This window comes from Lathamus discolor, unplaced genomic scaffold (assembly GCF_037157495.1).
Source record: "Lathamus discolor isolate bLatDis1 unplaced genomic scaffold, bLatDis1.hap1 Scaffold_260, whole genome shotgun sequence".
Lineage (NCBI taxonomy): Eukaryota > Metazoa > Chordata > Aves > Psittaciformes > Psittacidae > Lathamus > Lathamus discolor.
In genome coordinates, this window is record NW_027069289.1 from 39,675 (window position 1) to 60,510 (window position 20,836).

Sequence of the window (20,836 nt, forward strand, 5' to 3'; positions counted from 1 at the left end):
CATCCTGACCCACCGTGACCCACCGTGACCCACTGTGCCCCATCCTGACCCACCGTGACTCACCGTGACCCACTGTGCCCCATCCTGACCCACCGTGCCCCATCCTGACCCACCGTGACCCATCGTGCCCCACTGTGCCCCACCGTGCCCCATCGTGCCCCACTGTGCCCCACCGTGCCCCACTGTGCCCCACCGTGACCCACTGTGCCCCATCGTGCCCCACCGTGACCCATCCTGACCCACCGTGCCCCACAGTGCCCCATCGTGCCCCACCGTGACCCACTGTGCCCCATCGTGACCCATCATGCCCCACTGTGCCCCACCGTGCCCCACCGTGCCCCATCCAGACCCACCGTGCCCCACAGTGCCCCACCGTGACCCACCGTGCCCCACTGTGCCCCATCGTGCCCCACAGTGCCCCACCGTGACCCACCGTGCCCCACTGTGCCCCATCGTGACCCACTGTGCCCCACCGTGCCCCATCCTGACCCACTGTGACGTACCGTGCCCCACCGTGCCCCATCCTGACCCACAGTGCCCCACCGTGCCCCACCGTGACCCGTCCTGACCCACTGTGCCCCACCGTGCCCCACCGTGCCCCATCCTGACCCACCGTGCGCCACCGCGTCCCGTGAGGTCCCCAAGCCAAGGCACCGCACCCGGTCCCTGATGCTGCCCACCCCCGTTCACCCGCCCCGGCCGCCCCTTCCCGACCCTCCCCGCTCCCCGTGCTTGAGGCTTGCCCGGTGCGAGCGCCCGTGCCCGGGGAAGGCCGGGGGCAGCCCCGCCGGGCGGGAGCAGGAAGCGCCGGAGCCGCCCCGTCGGGGCCGCCGCGATTGCGGCTCCGCGGGCAGCGCGACCCGGCGGGGCTGCGGGGGGCGCGGACGGGGGAAGCCCCGGGAGCCGCTGCTGCAGCGATGGGGCCGCCCCGGCCCTTCACGGAGGCAGCGGGGGACAGCGGAGGGGACAACGAGGGGCTCCGGGGGTCCCGTCCCACCCGGTGCGCTCCGGGGGGGGGGGGGCGGTCCCGGTCCCGCCCGTGCCGCTGCCGCAGCGGAGCCGCCAGGAACTGCCCCGGGTTTTCCTGCCCGTCCGGTCCCGGCCCATCCCGGCGCGGGGCCGGGCGCTGCGGGGCGCAGCCCGGGGACCCCGGCCCCGGTATCGGTTCTGCTTTCGGGGGAGGCGGCGATTTCGCAGTAACGGGGGGCGGGTGCCACCTGCCCCGGGGATTCCCCACCTGCCGCAGCCCCATAAGAGCCCGGTGGCGGCGCCGGTGGCGGCACCGACCCGCGATGGAGCCGCTCCGACGCCTCTGCCTCTGCCTCTGCCTCTCGTTGCTGCTGCCGCCGCCCGCGGCCCCGGCCCCGCTCCCGGGTCCCGGCCCCAACTGGGCCGCCTGCAAGAGCCTCTCTCGGAAGCTGTCGGGGCTGGTGGCGACCCTCAAAGAGCCGCACGGGGTCCTGGTGAGTGCGGGGGGGGGGGGGGCGTCCAGGGGCAGGGGGTGCCGGGGGACGTGGGGACATCATTGACCCCCCCCCCGCTGCCAGGAGGAGACGCACCTGAGCGAGGAGGACCCGAGAACTGGCCCCCCCGGATCCGCTGCAGCGACGCCTGCGACCCCTCCAATCTGGACACCAACAACACGGTGCATGGGGTGCTGCGGGACAAGGGGGCCTGAGGGGGTCTCATGGGTGCTGGGGTTTGCGCCTGGGGTCCAGAGGTGTGCGGGGGTCCCAGAGATGCTGAAGGATGCACTTGGGATCCCCGTGGGTCCTGGGGATCCCAGGGATGCAGTTGAGATTCCTGTTGGTGATGGGGGTACCAGGGATGCACTTGGGGTTCTTGTTGGTGATGGGGGTACCAGGGATGCACTTGGGGTTCTTGTTGGTGATGGGGGTCCCAGGGATGCACTTGGGGTTCCTGGGGGTCCCAGGGATGCACTTGGGGTTCCTGTTGGTGATGGGGGTACCAGGGATGCACTTGGGATTCCTGTTGGTGATGGGGGTACCAGGGATGCACTTGGGGGTCCTGGGGGTCCCAGGGATGCAGTTGGGATTCCCGTGGGTGCTGGCAGTCCCGGAGGTGCTGAGGGATGCAATTGGGATTCCCACTGTGGATGGGGGTCCCAGGGATGCTGAGGGATGCACTCGGGGCCCCCAGGGGTGCCGGCGGATGTGCGGGGGGGTCCCCTCTCACCCCCCTGTCCCCGCAGCGCTGCCTGCACCGCATCCTCCAGGGGCTGCAGCACTACCGGGACCTGCTGAGCTCCGACATCTTCACCGCCCGCCGCCTGCCCCCGCTGGAGGCCGCGCTGGAGCAGCTCCTGGGGCTGGTGCAGGTGAGGGGACGGGCCCGACCCCCACCGGGAGCTCCCCCCCACCTCCATCAGCCCCTTAACGCCGCTGTCCCCGCAGAAGGAGCCCGCCCGCCCGCCCCGGCGCCCCATGGCCCGCAGCGAGACCTGGGCTCAGCCGCTGCTGCAGCGCCTGGCGCTCCAGCGGCTCCAGTCCTTCAGCACCATCATGAGCCGCGTCTTCACCCACAGCGCGGCCCCCGCTGAGGCCGCCGGCCCCCGCCTATTTATTCCCCTCCGCAGGGGTTATTTATGCGCCGTCGGACGCTATTTATCGCGGGTATTTATGGGTTGCGAATAAAGGGCTGAAGGAGACGAGCGGCTCCGGTGTGTGCGGCACAAACCCGGGCAGGAAGAGGTTTATTTACAGGGGGAGGTCACTGGAAGTCGTTGGCATCGATGTGGAGCGGGGGGAAGTCGGTGCTGAAGAGGGACCCGACGGCTCCGGGCAGCGCCGCCTCCTCGGGCTGCGGCAGGAACGGGTCGTGGGCATCCAGGAGCGCGGCGCTGCCTGCGGGGAGCGGGCGGAGCTCAGCGCCGAAGGGGCGCCCCTGTCCCCTCCGGCCCCGGCACTCACCCTGCAGCCCCGGGCCCGGCCCCTGCCCCTCCACGGCCTCCAGCACGTCGGGCATCAGCTCCGCCACTTCCAGCGCCTCCAGGGTCCCCGAGCCCTCTGCGAGCGACTGCAGGAGCTCCTGCATGTCCAGGCTCCCGGGCAGCGGCTCCAGGTCCCTCAGCTCCGGGGGCAGCGGCTCCGGCTCCTCAGGGACCAGCAGCGGCTCCGCAGCCCCTGGCACCGGCTGCAGCATCCCCGCATCACTGGGCACTGGTTGCAGCATCCCCGCATCACTGGGCACCGGCTGCAGCATCCCTGCATCCCCAGGCACTGGTTGTGGCATCCCTGTATCCCTGAGTATTGGCTGTGGTATCCCCATGTCCCCAGGCACCGGCTGCAGCATCCCTGCATCCCCAGGCACTGGTTGTGGCATCCCTGTATCCCTGAGTATTGGCTGTGGTATCCCCATGTCCCCAGGCACCGGCTGCAGCATCCCTGCATCCCCAGGCACCGGCTGCCCTCCAGGCACCACTTGCAGCATCGCCACAGCTCCCGGTCCCGGCTGCAGCATCCCCTGGCCCTCGGGGATGAGCTGCAGCACCAACTGCGGCTCCAAGCTCCCAATCCCCGGCTGCAGCATCTCCAAGACCCCTGATGCGACCTGCAGCGGCTGCGACGGCTCCAGGCCTGGGGGCTGTGGCTGCAGCAGCGCGGGGCTTGCTGCCATCACCTGCACCGGTCCCCGGTTCCCAGAGGTGACCTGCAGCACCCCTGGGCTCGTGGCCATCACCTGCACTGGCCCTGGGCTCGTGGGCTGCACCGATCCCAGGTTGCCAGGCACGACCTGCAGCATCCCTGGCTCCCTGGGCTGCTGCATCCCGGAGCTCCCAGGCTGCAGCTTCAGCGTCTCCAGGTTTTCCGTGGCTGTCACCAGCTCCTCTTCTGTCTGCCACGACTCATTTGCCTGCCTATGGGAAGGGATGCAGGGTGAGGCTATGGGGGGGGGACACACAGGAGGGCCCCCATTGCCACGGGGCATCGCCCTGCCTCACCTGGAGGACACGCGGATGAGGCGCCGGTTCAGGTACTTCTTCTGCTCCGTCAGGTTCCCTGTGGACAACAAGGGGATGGCAGGGGTGGGGGGGTGCAGACCTCAAGCCCCCCCCCCCCCACGGTGTCCCACCCCACATCGGGGCCGTACCCGCCTCCCTCTTGCTGTAGTAGGGCCCGAAGGCTTCGTCGCGGGGGATGTTGGGGTGCAGGAACTGGAGCGGGTTCTCGGGGATGTTCTCCTCCACCAGCAGCTGGTAGTCGCGGATGATGTCGGGCAGCGCCAGGGACACCAGCTCGGCTGCAGTGTAGGGGACCACGGCGCGGAACGCGGGGGGCCCTATGGGGAGGAGGCTGTTGTGGGATATGGGGATACCCTGCATGGGGACCCACTATTGGGATATGGGGATATCCCCTATGAGGACCCACTACTGGGATATGGGGATATCCCGTGTGGGGACCCACTACTGGGATATGGGGATAGCCCATATTGGCACCCACTACTGGGATATGGGGATAGCCCATATTGGCACCCACTACTGGGATATGGGGATAGCCCATATTGGGACCCACTACTGGGATATGGGGATAGCCATATGGGACCCACTACTGGGGATATGGGGATATCCCCTATGAGGACCCACTATTGGGATATGGGGATATCCCGTATGAGGACCCACTACTGGGATATGGGGATATCCTGTGTGGGGACCCACTACTGGGATATGGGGGATAGCCCATATTGGGACCCACTACTGGGATATGGGGATATCCCCTATGAGGACCCACTATTGGGATATGGGGATATCCCGTATGAGGACCCACTACTGGGATATGGGGATATCCTGTGTGGGGACCCACTACTGGGATATGGGGATAAGCCCATATTGGGACCCACTACTTGGATATGGGGATATCCCCTATGAGGACCCCACTATTGGGATATGGGGATATCCCGTATGAGGACCCACTACTGGGATATGGGGATATCCCGTGTGGGACCCACTACTGGGATATGGGGGATAGCCCATATTGGCACCCACTACTGGGATATGGGGATATCCCCTATGAGGACCCACTATTGGGATATGGGGATAGCCCATACGGGGACCCACTATTGGATATGGGGTATCCCGTATGGGGCACCCACTGTTGAGCTATGGGGGGGGCACTCACCGCTCTCAGGATGCCTCCACCCAGGTACAGGTGACCCCCCCCAGGATGCTCTCACTGAACCGGATCAGGAACGTCCCCGTCCTCTTCCCCCTTCAGCAGCTTCTTCTCCTGCTTCCGGCTCACGAAGCCAGGATGAGCCTGGGGGAGGCACCGTCAGCACCCCCCACCAGGGACCCCCCCCATTGATCCCCCCCCCCCCCAGCCCCTTACCCATCCTTCCAGAGCTGCTTGAGGTGCTCCTGGAGCAGCCCCAGGATCCCATCCAGCCAAGCCCAAAGGAGAAGCCGGCGGCACCATCCTGCAGGGAACAGGGGGGCCATGGGGGCCATGGGGGGCTATGGGGGGGCAATGGGGGGCAATGGGGGCACCGCTCACCTTGGAGAACTTGGTCCAGCTCAAGGTGCTCTCTGGAGACGGCTTCGAGCCTTGGGGGGGAGAGTGGGGGGGGGGAGCAGGGGTGAGGGGGGGGCAGGGGTGAGGGGGGGGGCAGGGGTGAGGGGGGCTCGGGGCCCGGCCCCCCCCCTTACCGAAGAGCTTCTCGGCCAGCATGAGGAGGTGCTCCCGGCTCAGGCCCCGCTCGGCCACGCTCTGGAACTGCCAGCTCAGCACCTCCGCCAGCAGCGGCCACGGCGCGGGGGGGGCGCCGAGAAGAACTGGGACTGGTGCTCCTGTGGGGTGGGATGGGGATGGGAGAGGGGCTGGGACAGGGAAGAGGGATGGGGATGGAGAAGAGGGACAGGGAATAGGGAGAGGGATGGGGATGGAGAAGAGGGATGGGGATGGAGAAGAGGGATGGGGATGGACAATAGGGATGGGGGTGAAGAATAGAGATGGGGATAGAGAATAGGGATGGGGATGGAGAATAGGGATGGGGGATGGAGAATAGGAATGGGGATGGAGAATAGGATGGGGTGAAGAATAGAGATGGGGATAGAGAATAGGGATGCAGACGGAGAATAGGGATGGGGATAGAGAATAGGGATGGGGATAGAGAATAGGGATGGGGATAGAGAATAAGGATGGGGACGGAGAAGAGGGATGGGGGTGAAGAATAGAGATGGGGATAGAGAATAGGGATGGAGATGGAGAATAGGGACAGGGAATAGGGATAGGAAACAATGACAGGGAACAGGGATAAGAACTGGGATAGAGAATAGGGATAGGGAACAGGACAGGGAACAGGGATAAGGACTGGGAGAGAGAATAGGGATGGGGATAGAGAATAGGGACAGGAAATAGAGAAGAGGGATGGGGATAGAGAGTAGGGACACGGAATAGGGAGAGGGACTGGGACAGAAAATAGGGACTGGGACAGAGAACAGGGACAGGGAATAGGGACAGGAAACAATGACAGGGAACAGGGATAAGAACTGGGACAGAGAATAGGGATAGGAAACAGGGATAAGAACTGGGATAGCAAATAGGGATAGGGAACAGGGATAAGAACTGGGAGACAGAATAAGGATGGGGAACGGGGAACAGGGAGAGGGACTGGGACAGAATAGGGACGGGGATAGAGAATAGGGATAGGGAACAGGGATAGGGACAGAGAATAGGGGTAGGGAATAGGGACCAGGACAGGGACCAGGGAGATGCACTGGGGCAGAGGACAGGGGGCCAGAGCCGTGCACCAGGCACAGGGGGCCAGGGCCATGCTTGGGGGGGGGGGTCCCACTTGCCTTAGGGTCGGGGCTGAGCATGTTGAACCAGAGGATGGAGGCCCAGGCGCTGGAGAGCTGGCTGTTGTTGGAGATGATGACGAAGGGCAGCGTGGAGGTCTGCGGGGAGAGCAGGGTCAGGCTGCACCCCCCGGCCCCCCCCCGGGGCCCTCCGGCCCCATCGCTCACCTCCAGCTCCAGCTCCAGCCCGCAGTACGCGTACGCCAGCGTGAAGGTGATGAGGTGCAGCTCCTCCGTCACTACCAGGGGGCCCTATGGGGCAATAGGGGGGCACTGTGGGGCACCGGCCACCCCCATTGCCCCTCATTGCCCCCCAGCAGCGCTGCACCCACCTCGCCGCCGCCTTTGCTGCCTTTGCCCGCCCGGCTGTCCTTCTGCTCCTTCAGCGTCTGTGGGGCAGGACAGGGTCAGGGGCTGCGGCCTCGCCCCACGGAGGACTTGGGGGTGCAAGGTTGGGGGGGGTCCCTACCAGGTACTGGAAGTCGCAGACCAGCCCCTCCTGGGGACTGTCCCCTGTCAGGAGGGTTTTGCTGCTCGATGTCAGGATGTTGAACCTGCGGAACCTGGGGGGGGGGGGCAGATAAAGGCAGCGGGTGGGGGGGCCGGGCCCCCCGGATGGGGTGGGTTGGGGCACATCCCCTGCATCCATCACTCATCTCTCACCCCTTTATCTTGGGGGGGTTCCTGCAACAGACAAGAGAGCATCAGCGGGACCCCCCATTGATGGAAGGGGGGGGGTCTGGAGGTGGTGCTGGGGGGGGGGTCCGGACCTGTCGATGTGGATCGAGGCCTCCATGGGGTGGTTGCGGTCGTGGAGGCTCAGGAGGAGGCGGGCGCGGGCGGAGAACTTGGTGGCCGTGCGGAGCACGAGAGGGCGCTTGAAGGCGTTGGGCATCGTGGGCTGCTGCTCCACCACGAAGGCTCTGCCGTGGGGAACGGGGGGGGTCAGGGCCCCCCCCCTTTACACCCCACTCCCCCCCCCCCCCCCCAATTCCAATGCGGGCCCCCCCCCCCCCCCACCTCTGCAGCAGGTACGAGAGCAGCTCCTTGAGGCGCTGCTCCAGGAGCGGGGGCTCTGCCTTGAGCGGGTCCCTCTCGTAGGTCACCTTCAGCCGCAGCTCCCCCAGCGCCCGCAGCAGCCGCAGCAGCTGGAAGAGCCCCTGGCCCAGCTCCGTGAACCTGCGGCACCGGGGGGGGGGGGGGGGCTCAGTGCGGTCCGGTCCTTGCCCTTGTGTGTCCCCCCCCTCCATGTCCCCTCCATCCCATCGGTACCAGGTCTCCAGCGGGCGCAGGTTGGTGTCCTCGGGGGCCCCCATGCAGGCGCGTTGCTGCCGGTCCCTCCATGCCTCCAGCTCCTGCAGCAGGAAGTCCCGCAGCGTCTCGCTGCGCCCCAGGAGCTGCTGTATCTGAGCCAGCACCTCCTATGGATGGAGCCGGGGATGAGCCGAGGGTGGGGGGCACGGCCAAGGAACCCCCCCCCCCCCCCCCCACTAAACCCCATCCAAGGACCCCCGCATCCTCACCCGCCGCTGCCGGTCCAGGATCTGCAGCTTGGCCTGGAGCGCTTGGATCTGCTGCGCGTACTGGGGGTCACTGGTCCTGTCCTCGCCTGCGGGTGGGGTTTGGGGGTTCAGGGGGTTCAGGGGGGGCGCAGGGCGGCGCAGGGCAGGATCGAGCCTTACCCGGTACATAGTGCACCTTGAAGCAGAAGTCAAAGGCGTCCTGCATGTCCTCGAGGTGCCGGAAGGCGCGTTCAGCTTCCTGGGGGTACAAGGGGGTGAGGAACCAGGCACCCCCCCCACCACCACCAAGGATATGGGGATGGGGCCATGGGGGTCCGGGGGGGGGTCCGTTACCTGCAGGGCTGTGTGGAACTCAGCCAAGCGCCGCTGGATCTGCTGCTCCCGGTTGCTCCTTGGGGATGGGCTGGGTGCCGGGGCTGCCCCCCCCTATGGAAACAGGGGGGTGATGAGGGGCAGAGCCCCATGGGGTGCACTGGGGAGGCGGAGGGGGGGGGACGGGACGGGACGGGACCTGCCCTACCTGCCCCCCCGCCTGCCCCAGGCGCAGGATGCGCCGCTCCTCCTGCAGCAGATTGGCCACCACGTTGGCGAAGGTCTCCGGGCACTCCTCGAACTTGGCCTTGAAGGGGCTGAGGGGGTCAGTGGGGGGCAGAGACCCCCCCCATTATGGACCCCCCCCCCCCCCCCCCCCCACTGAACACCCCCTGCCATCGCCTACCTGCAGGTCCCGATGAGCCTTGCGGAGGTTGTGCCTCAGCATGAAGTCCTCATTGCCCAGCCCCAGGCTGCCCAGGCGCTCCCCCAGCAGCGCCAGCAAGGAGTGGAAAAGCATCCGGGCATGGGAGGAGAGCGGCTCCGCCGCCTGGCGCCTGCGGCACCAGGGGCTCAGCACCGGCCCCGCACCGCCCGCATCCCGGCATAGCCCCGGCCCGGCTCCGTTACCAGTTCTGGTCCTCGATCCACGCAGCCAGGCACTGCCGCACGGCCATGGGCAGCGCGGCCCCGGCGTAGAGCTGGTGGATCTGCTCCAGGTAGGCGTTGGCCAAGTTCTGCACCTCCTGCCATTGTGCCATGCTGGGGGGTACGGGGGGAGTCAGGGCACCCCATAGAGCACCCTATAGAGCACCCGATAGAGCACCCCAGAACACCCCATAGCACCCTATAGAACACCCCATACAACATCCCATAGAGCACCCCACAAAGCACACCACACAGCACCCTATAGAGCACCCCATAGAACACACCACAGAGCACCCCATAGAACACCTTGTAAAACACCCCATAGAACATCCCATAGAGCACCCCACACAGCACCCTATAGAACACCCCGTAGAGCACCCTATAGAGCACCCCATAGAACATCCTATAGAGCACCCGATAGAGCACCCCATAAAGCACCTGATAGAGCACCCTGTAGCCCTATAGAGCACCCCATAGAGCACCCCACAGAGCACCCTGTAGAGCACCCTATAGAGCAACCTATAGCCCTATAGAGCACCCCATAGAGCACCCCACAGAGCACCCCACAGAGCACCCCACAGAGCACCCTATAGAGCACCCTATAGCCCTATAGAGCACCCCATAGAACACCCCATAGAGCACCCCATAGAACATCCCATAGAGCAGCTGATAGAGCACCCCATAGAGCACCCCACAGAGCACCCCACAGAGCACCCCACAGAGCACCCTATAGCCCTATAGAGCACCCCATAGAGCGCCCCACAGAGCACCCCATAGAACATCCCATAGAGCAGCCGCTAGAGCACCCCATAGAGCACCCCACAGAGCACCCCACAGAGCACCCCATAGAGCACCCCTATAGAGCACCCTATAGCCCTATAGAGCACCCCACAGAACACCCCATAGAGCACCCCATAGAACATCCCATAGAGCAGCTGATAGAGCACCCCATAGAGCACCCCACAGAGCACCCACAGAGCACCCCACAGAGCACCCTATAGAGCACCCTATAGCCCTATAGAGCACCCCATAGAACACCCCATAGAGCACCCCATAGAACATCCCATAGAGCAGCCGCTAGAGCACCCCATAGAGCACCCCACAGAGCACCCCACAGAGCACCCCATAGAGCACCCTATAGAGCACCCTATAGCCCTATAGAGCACCCCATAGAGCACCCCACAGAGCACCCTATAGAGCACCCTATAGCCCTATAGAGCACCCCACAGAACACCCCATAGAGCACCCCATAGAACATCCCATAGAGCAGCTGATAGAGCACCCCATAGAGCACCCTACAGAGCACCCCACAGAGCACCCTATAGCCCTATAGAGCACCCATAGAGCGCCCCACAGAGCACCATATAGAGCACCCTATAGAGCACCCTATAGCCCTATAGAGCACCCTATAGAACACCCTATAGCACACCCCATAGAACATCCAATAGAGCACCCCATAGAGCACCCTATAGAGCACCCCATAGCCCCATAGAGCACCCCACCGCGCACCCCCGCACTCCCGTACCTGCCCGCAGCACGGTGCTCCCGGGTCCCGCTGCTCCGACGGGAGCGCCCCGCGCTGCAGCCCCGTCCTGGGCCGGGAGGGAGCCCTTGAGCCGCGGCGGAGCCTGCCCGGGGCCCGGGCCCGGGGCTCACGCACCCCCTGCTCCTCCCGTCCCCCTCGCAGCCCCCCCGGGGCCGCTCCGCAGGGAGCCCCCGACACCGGCCCCCCCCCCGACACCGGCCCCCCCCCCCCCCCCGGTTCACCCCAATGGGGTCTGCGCCCTCGGGGCCGGGTGCCCCGGGGCGCCCCAATGGAGCCCTCAAGGGCGGCCCCGTCCCGGATCCCCCCCGTCGGGGCCCACCTCGGCCGCTCTCGGTGCAGGAAGGGCGGAGGCCACGCCCGCTGCCCGCTCCGCGCGGTGATTGGTGGAGAGCGGCGGAGAGGCCACGCCCCTCCCGGCGTATAGGGGTGGTTCCAGAGGGGGTTGCCCGCTTCCCCGAAATGACGTCACGGGGCGGGGTCAACGGGGAAGCAGGGAAGGGAACGGGGAGAGAGGACAGGGGCAGGGAATGGGGGGCATGGAATGAGGGGCATGGAATGGGGGGGCGTGAATGGGGGACATGGAATGGGGGACAGGGATGGGGGGCATGGAATGGGGGACAGGGATGGGGGGCATGGAATGGGGGACATGGAATGGGGGACAGGGATGGGGGACAGGGATGGGGGGCATGGAATGGGGGACAGGGATGGGGGCATGGAATGGGGGACAGGGATGGGGGGCATGGAATGGGGGACATGGAATGGGGACATGGAATGGGGGACAGGGATGGGGGGCATGGAATGGGGGACAGGGATGGGGGCATGGAATGGGGGACAGGGATGGGGGGCATGGAATGGGGGGGCATGGAATGGGGGACATGGAATGGGGGGCATGGAATGGGGGACAGGGATGGGGGCATGAATGGGGGACAGGGATGGGGGGGCATGGAATGGGGGACATGGAATGGGGGGCATAGGGACAAGGATATAGGGACAGGGACATGGACATGGGGGACAGGGATGGGGGACATAGGGACAAGGACATGGGGACAGGGGCATGAATGGGGGACAGGGATGGGGGGCATGGAATGGGGGACATGGAATGGGGGACATAGGGACAAGGAATATGGGGACAGGGACATGGAATGGGGGTACATGGAACAGGGGGACCGGGACAGAGGACATAGGGATAAGGATATGGGGACGGGGATGGGGGACATAGGGACAGGGATATGGGGACAAGGATATGGGAACATAGGGACAGGGATATGGGGACATAGGGACAGGGACAGGGAGACAGGGATATGGGGACAGAGGGACTAGGATGTGCAGGCAGGGATGGGGGACATAGGGATAAGGACATAGGGACAGGGATATGGGGACAGGGATGGGGGACTTAGGGCTAAGGCCATGGGGGCAGGGACATGGGGCCAAGGAAGCAGGAGGCCAAGGAATTGCGACAGGGACACGGAGAGGGAGCCCCGGGGACAGGGCTGGACTATAGACTGCGACGGGGCCAGGCCGGCTGCCACCACGTGGCTCCGACAAGGGCCTCCCCACGGGGCCAAGGTCCCGGTGTCCCGGGGCAAGGGCGGGCCGCGCATCGATCCGAGCACACGGGGCCAGCGCCGGCGGCACGGGGCCTTTATTCACACCACGAGCACGGGGCCGCTGTGGGCGCTGGGCACGGTCGGGGGCTCCCCCTCCGAGATGAAGTAGGCGATGAGCGCCCGCACGCCGGCCTTGAGCCCCGGCTGCAGCCCCATCTGCACCCCAGCGCCACGGGGCCGCCGGCGGCAGCGGCGATCCGCGGCCAGGGCTGGCGTAGCCCAGGTCCTCGGCCCGCCTCCAGCGCCCGCTTGGACGCCAGAGCCTCGCAGCCCTGGAAGGCGAAGTAGACGCTGGTGCCCAGGTTGTAGAAGGCGCTGACGCCCGGCACCCACCCCAGCACCCCGTGGGCCTCCCGTTCCCCCGACGGGGCGCAGGCATCGGCAGCCCCGCGCTGCCGCCGCACGGCCCCTTGGCCCCTTGGCCCCGGGGCGCTCCGGGATGCGGGGTCCGCGGAGTCGGCGCGCTCGGGGCTGCGCCAGGCGGAGCAGGACGAGGGCAACGGCGCCGGGCGCCGGGTCCCGTCGCAGCCGCGCCAGCCCCCGCAGCAGCGCAGCGGCCGCACCGGGACCCAGCTCCCGCACCAAGCCCCGCACCTCGGGCTCGGCCTGGGCGCTGCAGCCGGCGCCGCTGAGCGCCAGGGCCATGGTGGCACGGACCAGCGCCCGCGGCCGCGCTGGGAGCGCGGTGAAGCCCGGCAGGGCCCCGGGGAGCACGGCCCCGCACGGGAACGCGCGGTCCCGCAGCGGCAGGGCCGGGTTCTGCTGCGCCAGCTCCGCCAGCAGCGCCGCGGCACCGGGGCCGTCGCCCAGGGCCACGGGCACGGAGCCCGGCAGGAGCAGCAGGAGGAGGAGGAGGAGGAGGAGGAGGAGGTGGAGCGGAGGTCGGGGCATGGCGCAGCTCCGGGGTCGCCTATGGAAGGAGCAGGGCGCTGTTAACCCCCAGGGTAGAGCCACGGCCCCTATGGGATAACCACAGCCCCCTATGGTATAACCACAGCCCCCCCATGGTATAACCACAGCCCCCCCCCCTTGTGATATAACCACAGCCCCCCCAGGGTATAACCACAGCCCCCTATGGGATAACCATGGGCCCCTATGGGATAACCACAGCCCCCCCCATGGTATAACCACAGTCCCTCCAGGATATAACCACAGCCCCCACCCAGGGTAAAACCACAACCCCTATGGTATAACCACAGTCCCCCCAGGGTATAACCATGGGCCAGTATGGGATAACCATGGGCCCTTATGGGATAACCATGGGCCCTTATGGGATAACCACAGCCCCCCCCATGGTATAACTGCCGCCCCATATGGTATAACCACAGCCCCCCCACGGTATAACCACAACCCCTATGGTATAACCACAGCCCCCCCAGGGTATAACCACAGCCCCCCCCCCACGGTAAAACCACAACCCCTATGGTATAACCACAGCCCCCCCACGGTATAACCACAGCCCCCCCCACGGTATAACCACAACCCCTATGGTATAACCACAGCCCCCCAGCGGACCCCCCGTCCCCAGCTCACCCACTCACCAGTGGTCCCTGCCCTGTCCCAGTGCTGTGGCTGCGGGTGCAGCCCCTGCGGCCCCTTTATAGCCGCTGTTATCAGGGGCTGTTGCGACATGTGGGGCTTGGCCCCGGTGCAGGGACAGGGCAGTGTGCATGGGCAGGACCCCAGCCCCACAGAGCAGACGAGGCCAAGAACGACATTGATTTATGGAGTGGTTACAGAATTTAATGAGGTCGGGGAAAAAGCACCCCAAGAAGTAACAAAATCCATGGGAAAGGGGGGATTTTTGGGATTAAAACAAGGAAACGGAGAGACCAGGACAAGGGGCAAAAGGTGCTTCCCCAGCACCTTAAAACCAGCTTTAAAACCTGTGTGAAGCAGCCTATGGGGAGCCTCAGTCCTCCTCCTCCTCCTCTTCCACACATCGGATGCGCTTCCTCCTCCCCAGGGGCTGCAGCTCCTCATCCTCCTCCTCATCCTCGAGGGGCAGCGCTGGGCCTGAATGGAGCAGGGAAGGGGCTGAGCACCCAAAGCAGGGGTGCAGGGACAGGGGGCACCCATGCCCCCCCCCCGCCCAGCGCCAGGCTGGACCCACCGGAGCTCCCGGAGGCCTCGTCCTCGCTGTCGAGGTCCCGTTGCCTCTTGGTGTGGGGCCGCACCGGCTGGGGTCGGGCTCCTCCCTGCAGTGGTGGGGACAGGGCTCAGGGACCAGCTCGGGGCGCACTGGGGCGGGGATGGGACCAATTCTCACCTCTCCGAATGCGGCGGCTGCGGGGATGCTGCTGGGCACAAGAGCCATGGAATCAATGGGGTGGGCAAGAGCTCGCAGAGCATCAGCTCCAACCGCCCCAAGGCCTCACCTGGATCAGGGTCCTGCGGGCATTGGGGTGGCTCTGGCAGCCCCCGGGGGCCCCCCGACGGGTCGGGCCACGGTGGGCGATGGAGGCGGCCGCACGGCGGAGCAGCCGCGGGGTGAGCGCAGCCGGGATGCGCCAGAAGGTTTTCCTGGGTGGAGAGGGGGAGATGGTGCAGGGAGGGGATGGAATCACGATGGGGATGGAGACGAGAGAACAGAGATGGGGATGGGACCAGGGACTGGGATGGGATGTGGGAGGAGAATGGAAAGCAGGAGACTGGGATGGGGATGGAGACAAGGAGGGTAGAGGGAGGGGAACAAGCACAGGGACAGGGAGGGGAGCAGGGACAGGAATGGGAAGCAGGATGGGAAGGCGAAACGGGACTGGGATGGGGGATGGAGGCAAGGATGGGGACCGGGATGGGGACCGGGATGGGGACCAAAGCTGGGGACCGGTCCCTCACCTGCTCGCTCTCGGGGGGGCGCAGCCCCAGCCGCCGCAGCAGCGCCTGGAACCGCCGGTTCTCCATCGCCTCCTCGTTCTCCTCCGAGAGCGGCACCAGCGGCACCGGGTGGGAGGTGCCTGAGCCCCGGGAGCCCGGTGAGCCCCGGAGTGAGCCCCGGACCCCCCCCAGCCCCTGCTCCCCCCCCCCCCCTCCCCGGTACTCCACCACCTCCTCCCGGTCCCCCGCTGTCCTCCGTAGGCAGCTCTGGAGCCAGCGCAGGGGCCCGGCCAGGCCTGGGGGCACAGCGATGGGGGAAGCAGGATGCGGCCCCCGCAGCCAAGCAGAGCCCGAGCAGGGGGTTCTGAGCCCCGAACCCACCTTCCTGATGCAGGCCGCTGCGCCAGGCCCTGCCCAGCGCCTTCCTCAGGCTCCTCTATGGGGTCTTCATCTTCTTCTTCATCCTCCTCCTCCTCGCTGTCCCCATCCTCGGAGCTGTCCTGGGCCAGCGCTGCCGGGGCTCCCTATGGGGACCAGGGGGGTTTGGGTGCCTGTGATGGGGCAGCATCCACTGGGCACCCCCCCGGCTCCAGCATCACCCCCCAACCCCACGGTACCGTACCGGTGCAGGGCCCTGGCCCTTCCTCCGGCGCCTCTTGTAGAGCTCGGCGCGCGTCGCCACCCAGCCCCAGCGCCAGCAGCTTGTCCACGACCCGCGCCCGCGAGCGCCGCGCCGTGAGGTGCTGCAGGATGCGGCCCAGCACGTCTGGGGGGGGGGGGGGCAGTGATGAGGGAATGGGGGGGAATAATGGGGGGAGGAAACGAGAGGGGGATAATGAGGGGTAATGGGGGGATAACAGGGGGATAACAGAGGGATAACGGGAGAAATAATGGGGGATAACATGGGTATAATGGGGGGGAATAATGGGAAAAATTGTGGGGAATAACCAAGAAATAATCGGGATAAAGGAAGAGGAAATGGGGGACGAGGGGGAAAATGGGGATGAGGGGAAAAATGGGGGATGAGGGGGAAAAATGGGGATGAGGGGGAAAAAAGGGGGGATGAGGGGGAAAAATGGGGGATGAGGGGGGAAAAATGGGGGATGAGGGGGAAAAATGGGGGATGAGGGGGAAAAATGGGGGATGAGGGGGAAAAATGGGGGATCATGGTGGGGAATAAGAGGGGAATAACAGAGGGAAATAATGGGGGGATAATGGACGGAATAATGAGGGAAAGAACAGGGGGATAATGGGGGAAATAATGGGGATAATGGGGTAATAAGGAAGGGATAATGGGGGGAAAATAACAGAGGGACAATGGGGGAACAATGAGGGGTACCGGGGCTTGCCCCTCACCATCGGAGCCCCGGAACTCTCAAAGAGCCGCGCCAGCTCCTCCTCCTGCTCTGCGTCCAGAGCACGACGCGGGTGCCCTTCCTGGGCATGGGGGGGGGGGGGGCACACACACGGGGTCAGTCCCAGGCCCTGGGGCTCAGCGGCCGCCCCGGTGGTACCCCCATGGTTGGGGGGGGGGGGGGGTCCCGGACCCACCTCTGCCGCGGGAGGTCGCGGGCGCTGCCAATGAGCCCCAAGCGCACCAAATGCTTCACCAGGTGCCTGCGCGTGCGCCCGGGCGCCGGCAGCTGCGCCAGGATGGCTCCGGCCCGTCCGAGCCTGCGGGACCACAGGGGACAGGGGATGGAGCCCCCGGGGGTCCCCCTGCACCCCCCCCCCCCCAACCCCAGCCCGGTACCTTCCACCTCCTTGTACTTCCAATAGAGCTCCCGCAGCTCCTGCTCCTCCTGCGGGGTCCAGGGGGGGGCCCGGCTCGTGCCAGCCCTGGGCAGAGACAGAGAAGAGGTGAAGGGAGGTAATGGGAGCGATAGGAAGCGATAGGGTGCGATAGGGTGTGATAGGATGCGATAGAGTGCGATAGGGTGTGATAGGATGTGATAGGATGCGATAGGGTATGATAGGGTGCGATAGAGTATGATAGGGTGTGATAGGATGTGATAGTGTGATAGGGTATGATAGGGTGTGATAGGAGTATGATAGGGTGGGATAGGATGTGATAGTGTGATAGGGTATGATAGGGTGCGATAGGGTGCGATAGGATGCGATAGAGTGCGATAGGGTGTGATAGGATGCGATAGAGTGTGACAGGGTGCGATGGGTGTGATAGGATGCGATAGAGTGTGACAGGGTGCGATAGGGTTGTGATAGGATGCGATAGAGTGCGATAGGGTGCGATAGGATGCGATAAGAGTGTGATAGGATGCGATAGTGTGATAGGATGTGATAGGATGCGATAAGGTGCCATAGGATGTGATAGGGTGCCATAGGTTTGTGATACGATGCGATAGGATGTGATAGGTGTGATAGGATGCGATAGGATGCGACAGGATGCGATAGGATGCGATAGGAGGCAACAAGATGCTATAGAAGGTGACAGGATATGATAGGGTGCGACAGGATGACATAGGAGACGAGAGGATGCGATAAGGTGTGATAGGATGCGATAGGATGCGATAGGAGGCATAAAGGGAGGGGCCGGGAGGGCAGCAGCCCCACCGCCAGCCGCGCTCACCCCTCTGCGTCCCGCAGGGAGCCGTAGCCCTCGCTCATCTCCCGGGCGGCCGCGGGGCTCTTCCAGAAGAGCAGCTCCACGAACGCCTTCTTGTTGGTGGCCGCCAGCGCAAAGAACTTGCCCACGATGAACTTGGCCAACGCCACCAGCTCCTGCGGGCGGAGAGCGGAGCTGGAGGACCCCGGATCCTCCCCTAGGAAAGGAGTGGGGGGGGGGGCGGAAGCGGGACCCATCGGACCTGGTGCGTGCCGGCGGCGGGGGTCGTGGGAGGAGCCGGTTGAAGAGGGCGAAGAGGGAGAGCTGGAAGAGCAGCGGCTCATGCGCAGGTCGCGGGCCAGGCGGTGCAGCAGGCGCGCGGCGCAGTGGTTGGTGCGGGCGGTGTTGCGGGGTACCCCCGCGAGCAGCGAGCACCAGCGCTCCGCGACCACGGTGGGCACAGGCGAACCTGCCCCCATAGCGCCAGTGAGTGTGGGGCCGCTGCGGTCAATGGGGACCCCCCCCACCCGCTCCCCGGATCCCCCTCTCTCAACGCTTCAGGTAGTCGAGGAAGTTGAACTCCTTCTCCGACACCTGCACGGTCTCTTCCTCCTCTTCATCCTCCTCCTCCTCCTCTTCCTCCGGCTCCTCAGCCTCGGGGGGGTGCGTGGCTCTGCAATGGGACAGTGCCAAGGGGCTGGAGCGGCCCCAAAGCAGAGCCCCCCATTCCCGGTGCCATGGACTCACGGGGCAGAGGAGCAAAGAGGATGTCCTGGAGCAGCCGGGTCTCCTCGGGCGGCCCCGCGTTGGGGGGTCCCAAACACGTCCCCTTCGGGCCATACATCCCTATGGAGGGATAGGGAGAGGCTGTCACCGTGTCCGTGCACCGGGAATGCCCGGCATGGTTTTCACCGTGTCCATGCACCGGGAATGGGATGGGGATGCTGCCGGTACCGGGCAGAGCGGAGCAGCCGCAGGGCCTGGGGGACCCGAGCATCCCGCAATCCGCAGCAGGGCCTCGGCGCGTTGCTCCTCCACCGGCGTCTCCGATGCGGCATCGAAGGGCACCACGTCCTCGGGGAGCGGCACCTGGCCCTATGCAGGACGCAGTCACCTTGTGCCCCACAGCAACCCCAAGGTCCCCGCTATGGGGCTGGAGCCCCGTCCCCTACCTGCAGACAGGCCTGAAGCTGTGGGGCCAGCCCTGCCCACAGCTCCTGCAGCTCCTCGGTGCTGGGCGGCTGCGGGGCTGCGGCTGCGGGCGCGCGGGGCTGCTTCTTCCTCCGCACACGCTTGCTCTATAGGGGGACAAGGATGGGGTGAGGAGGGGCTGCAGCCCCATAGGGCCCCCCCGGGGGGGGGTGCTCCCCATCCCGACCTGCACCACGAGGCTGGAGCGGCCGCGGCAGAAGCGCTCCAGCATGCGCAGGAAGAGATGCGCCGTCTCCACCAGGTCCCGCAGGAAGCTGCGCGGCTGCTTGGTCTCATCGAACTTGCGGAAGAGCGCGAGGAAGAGCTCCGGTATTCCATCAGGTAGAAGATGTTGCCTGGGGAGGAGGAGGATGGAGGAGGATGGAGGAGGAAGGGGGTGGAATGGGGCTCCCCAACCTGGATGGATGCGATGGGACGGGACTCACTCTTGATGACCTGGCTGCTGTCCCGCACCGCCGGCTCCGGGGACCGGTCCATCTCCTGCACCGTGCGCAGCAGCTCCTGGTACGCCTTGAGAGCCAAGTGCATCCTGAGGAGGAACGCGGAGGGAAGGACCCTAAAGCTCAGCCAGCCCCAAGAGGGACCCCTGCCGTCAGAGCAGGGTGCTCCAAGCCCCGGCACCCACCTGCGTGCCCAGGTCACGGCCTCCTTCTTGTCCATCAGCGCCATCTCATAGTAGGTGGTGAGGTTCTGCTCGATGAAGTGGAAGGCGCGGACGCCCACGGTCTCGGACACCAGCTCCGGGCGGAAGCCGCGGTGCCGGTTGAAGGCCATGAAGAAGGCACAAGCCCACAGGTAATAGGTCTCATCGTGCTGCTGAGCCTTGTCCCGCACCAAGTGGTCCTGTGGGGCGCAGGCCGTGGGGCTGAGCTGGGGGTCCCCCACAGCCCGGGCAGGGGGTCCCAGCCCCACGGCCCCCCCCCTCCCCGGCACCTTCACCAGCAGCATCAGGCGGTTGTAGCAGCCCTCCAGGAAGTCCTGGCAGAAGCGGTGCAGGAAGAGCCGGACGTTGTGCGCGGAGCGGTGCGGAGCCTCGGCCTCGGGGCTGCCTGGCGCCGCCGGGGCACGCGCCGCGGCTCCTTGCCCAGGTCGTGGCTGTAGCTCTTCAGCTGCGGGCATCGAACCGTGCTCGGACCCCTCCGGCATCACCCCCCCCCCCGCATCCCCATCCCCGTGCTCACGTTGTGCAGCCCCTTATGAACACCACATCCCGGTCCCCGATCGCCTTCAGGCCCTGCAGGACGTAGGAGCCGACGAACCGGGAGTGCCTGGAGCGAACGGGGGGGACATGGGGTGAGCGGTGCGGGCCCCACCACGGGGGTCCCGGTGCTGCCGCCCCCCTGCCCTCACCGATACGGGCGCTGCAGCGCCCGGGTCCTCTTCTCCGCCAGCTCCCGCTGCCGCAGGCTCTGCAGCTCCCGCGTGTCCTCCCCGCGCTCAGCACCCGCCTGGCCCTGCCCCAGCACCGCCAGGTCCTCCGGGCTCTGCGGGCAGCATCATCAGCGCTATGGGATGCGCGGGTCCATGGGGGTCCCGGCCCCACCGGCCCCTGCCCCACTCACTTGGTTGCGGAACATGAGGGAGATGATCTCCAGGACGTGCAGCGCCCATTGCTGCTCCGTCTGGGCGCTGGCCAGGAACTTGAGCAGATCGTCCATGCCGCTGATGTGCAGCGCCCACAGCACCCGGTCGTGCACGGTGGCGTCGCCGTCCACAGCGCTGGGGGAGATGGAAAAGGGGGGCTCAGCACCCCCACGATGGCCCCAGAGCTGCAGCACGCAGTGAAGGGTCCCA

At 66.0% G+C, this 20,836-nt stretch overlaps 4 protein-coding genes across 4 annotated transcripts; 1 reads left to right on the top strand and 3 right to left on the bottom strand.

Moving 5' to 3' along the window:
- Positions 1 to 1,191: 1,191 nt before the first annotated feature.
- Positions 1,192 to 2,663, top strand: IL23A (interleukin 23 subunit alpha). Its single transcript, XM_065664565.1, is given in 5 exon segments — positions 1,192 to 1,463; positions 1,548 to 1,575; positions 1,578 to 1,645; positions 2,213 to 2,338; positions 2,415 to 2,663. Coding segments are annotated over 5 exon segments (633 nt in total). The 5' UTR covers positions 1,192 to 1,292; the 3' UTR covers positions 2,655 to 2,663.
- Positions 2,664 to 2,676: 13 nt separating this feature from the next.
- On the bottom strand, positions 2,677 to 10,984 carry STAT2 (signal transducer and activator of transcription 2). The gene is given in 27 exon segments (XM_065664566.1): positions 2,677 to 2,864; positions 2,931 to 3,877; positions 3,962 to 4,019; positions 4,111 to 4,299; positions 5,136 to 5,148; positions 5,150 to 5,224; positions 5,226 to 5,266; positions 5,269 to 5,273; positions 5,346 to 5,412; positions 5,415 to 5,433; positions 5,511 to 5,560; positions 5,663 to 5,800; positions 6,811 to 6,913; positions 6,983 to 7,066; positions 7,147 to 7,203; positions 7,284 to 7,377; positions 7,478 to 7,498; positions 7,585 to 7,737; positions 7,835 to 7,993; positions 8,087 to 8,235; positions 8,338 to 8,423; positions 8,497 to 8,575; positions 8,671 to 8,763; positions 8,858 to 8,956; positions 9,056 to 9,206; positions 9,280 to 9,411; positions 10,823 to 10,984. Coding segments are annotated over 26 exon segments (3,195 nt in total). The 5' UTR covers position 9,411; positions 10,823 to 10,984; the 3' UTR covers positions 2,677 to 2,730.
- A 1,482-nt stretch (positions 10,985 to 12,466) lies between these two features.
- On the bottom strand, positions 12,467 to 14,191 carry APOF (apolipoprotein F). Its single transcript, XM_065664563.1, is given in 4 exon segments — positions 12,467 to 12,623; positions 12,626 to 12,842; positions 12,874 to 13,360; positions 13,992 to 14,191. Coding segments are annotated over 4 exon segments (969 nt in total). The 5' UTR covers positions 14,123 to 14,191; the 3' UTR covers positions 12,467 to 12,489.
- Positions 14,192 to 14,267: 76 nt separating this feature from the next.
- TIMELESS (timeless circadian regulator) lies at positions 14,268 to 20,829 on the bottom strand (the record flags this gene model as incomplete). The annotated part of the gene is given in 36 exon segments (XM_065664564.1): positions 14,268 to 14,466; positions 14,564 to 14,670; positions 14,720 to 14,747; positions 14,829 to 14,897; positions 14,900 to 14,971; positions 15,288 to 15,411; positions 15,499 to 15,563; positions 15,649 to 15,661; positions 15,663 to 15,791; positions 15,875 to 15,949; positions 15,951 to 16,033; positions 16,624 to 16,644; positions 16,647 to 16,676; positions 16,679 to 16,704; positions 16,819 to 16,941; positions 17,008 to 17,106; positions 17,855 to 18,006; positions 18,093 to 18,119; positions 18,122 to 18,168; positions 18,171 to 18,299; positions 18,385 to 18,501; positions 18,578 to 18,641; positions 18,643 to 18,676; positions 18,785 to 18,823; positions 18,825 to 18,925; positions 19,003 to 19,128; positions 19,209 to 19,348; positions 19,351 to 19,377; positions 19,468 to 19,571; positions 19,668 to 19,885; positions 19,976 to 20,088; positions 20,091 to 20,151; positions 20,224 to 20,243; positions 20,246 to 20,310; positions 20,393 to 20,526; positions 20,605 to 20,829. Coding segments are annotated over 36 exon segments (3,111 nt in total), but the record flags the coding sequence as incomplete, so codon positions are not given.
- Between the last annotated feature and the right edge of the window lie 7 nt (positions 20,830 to 20,836).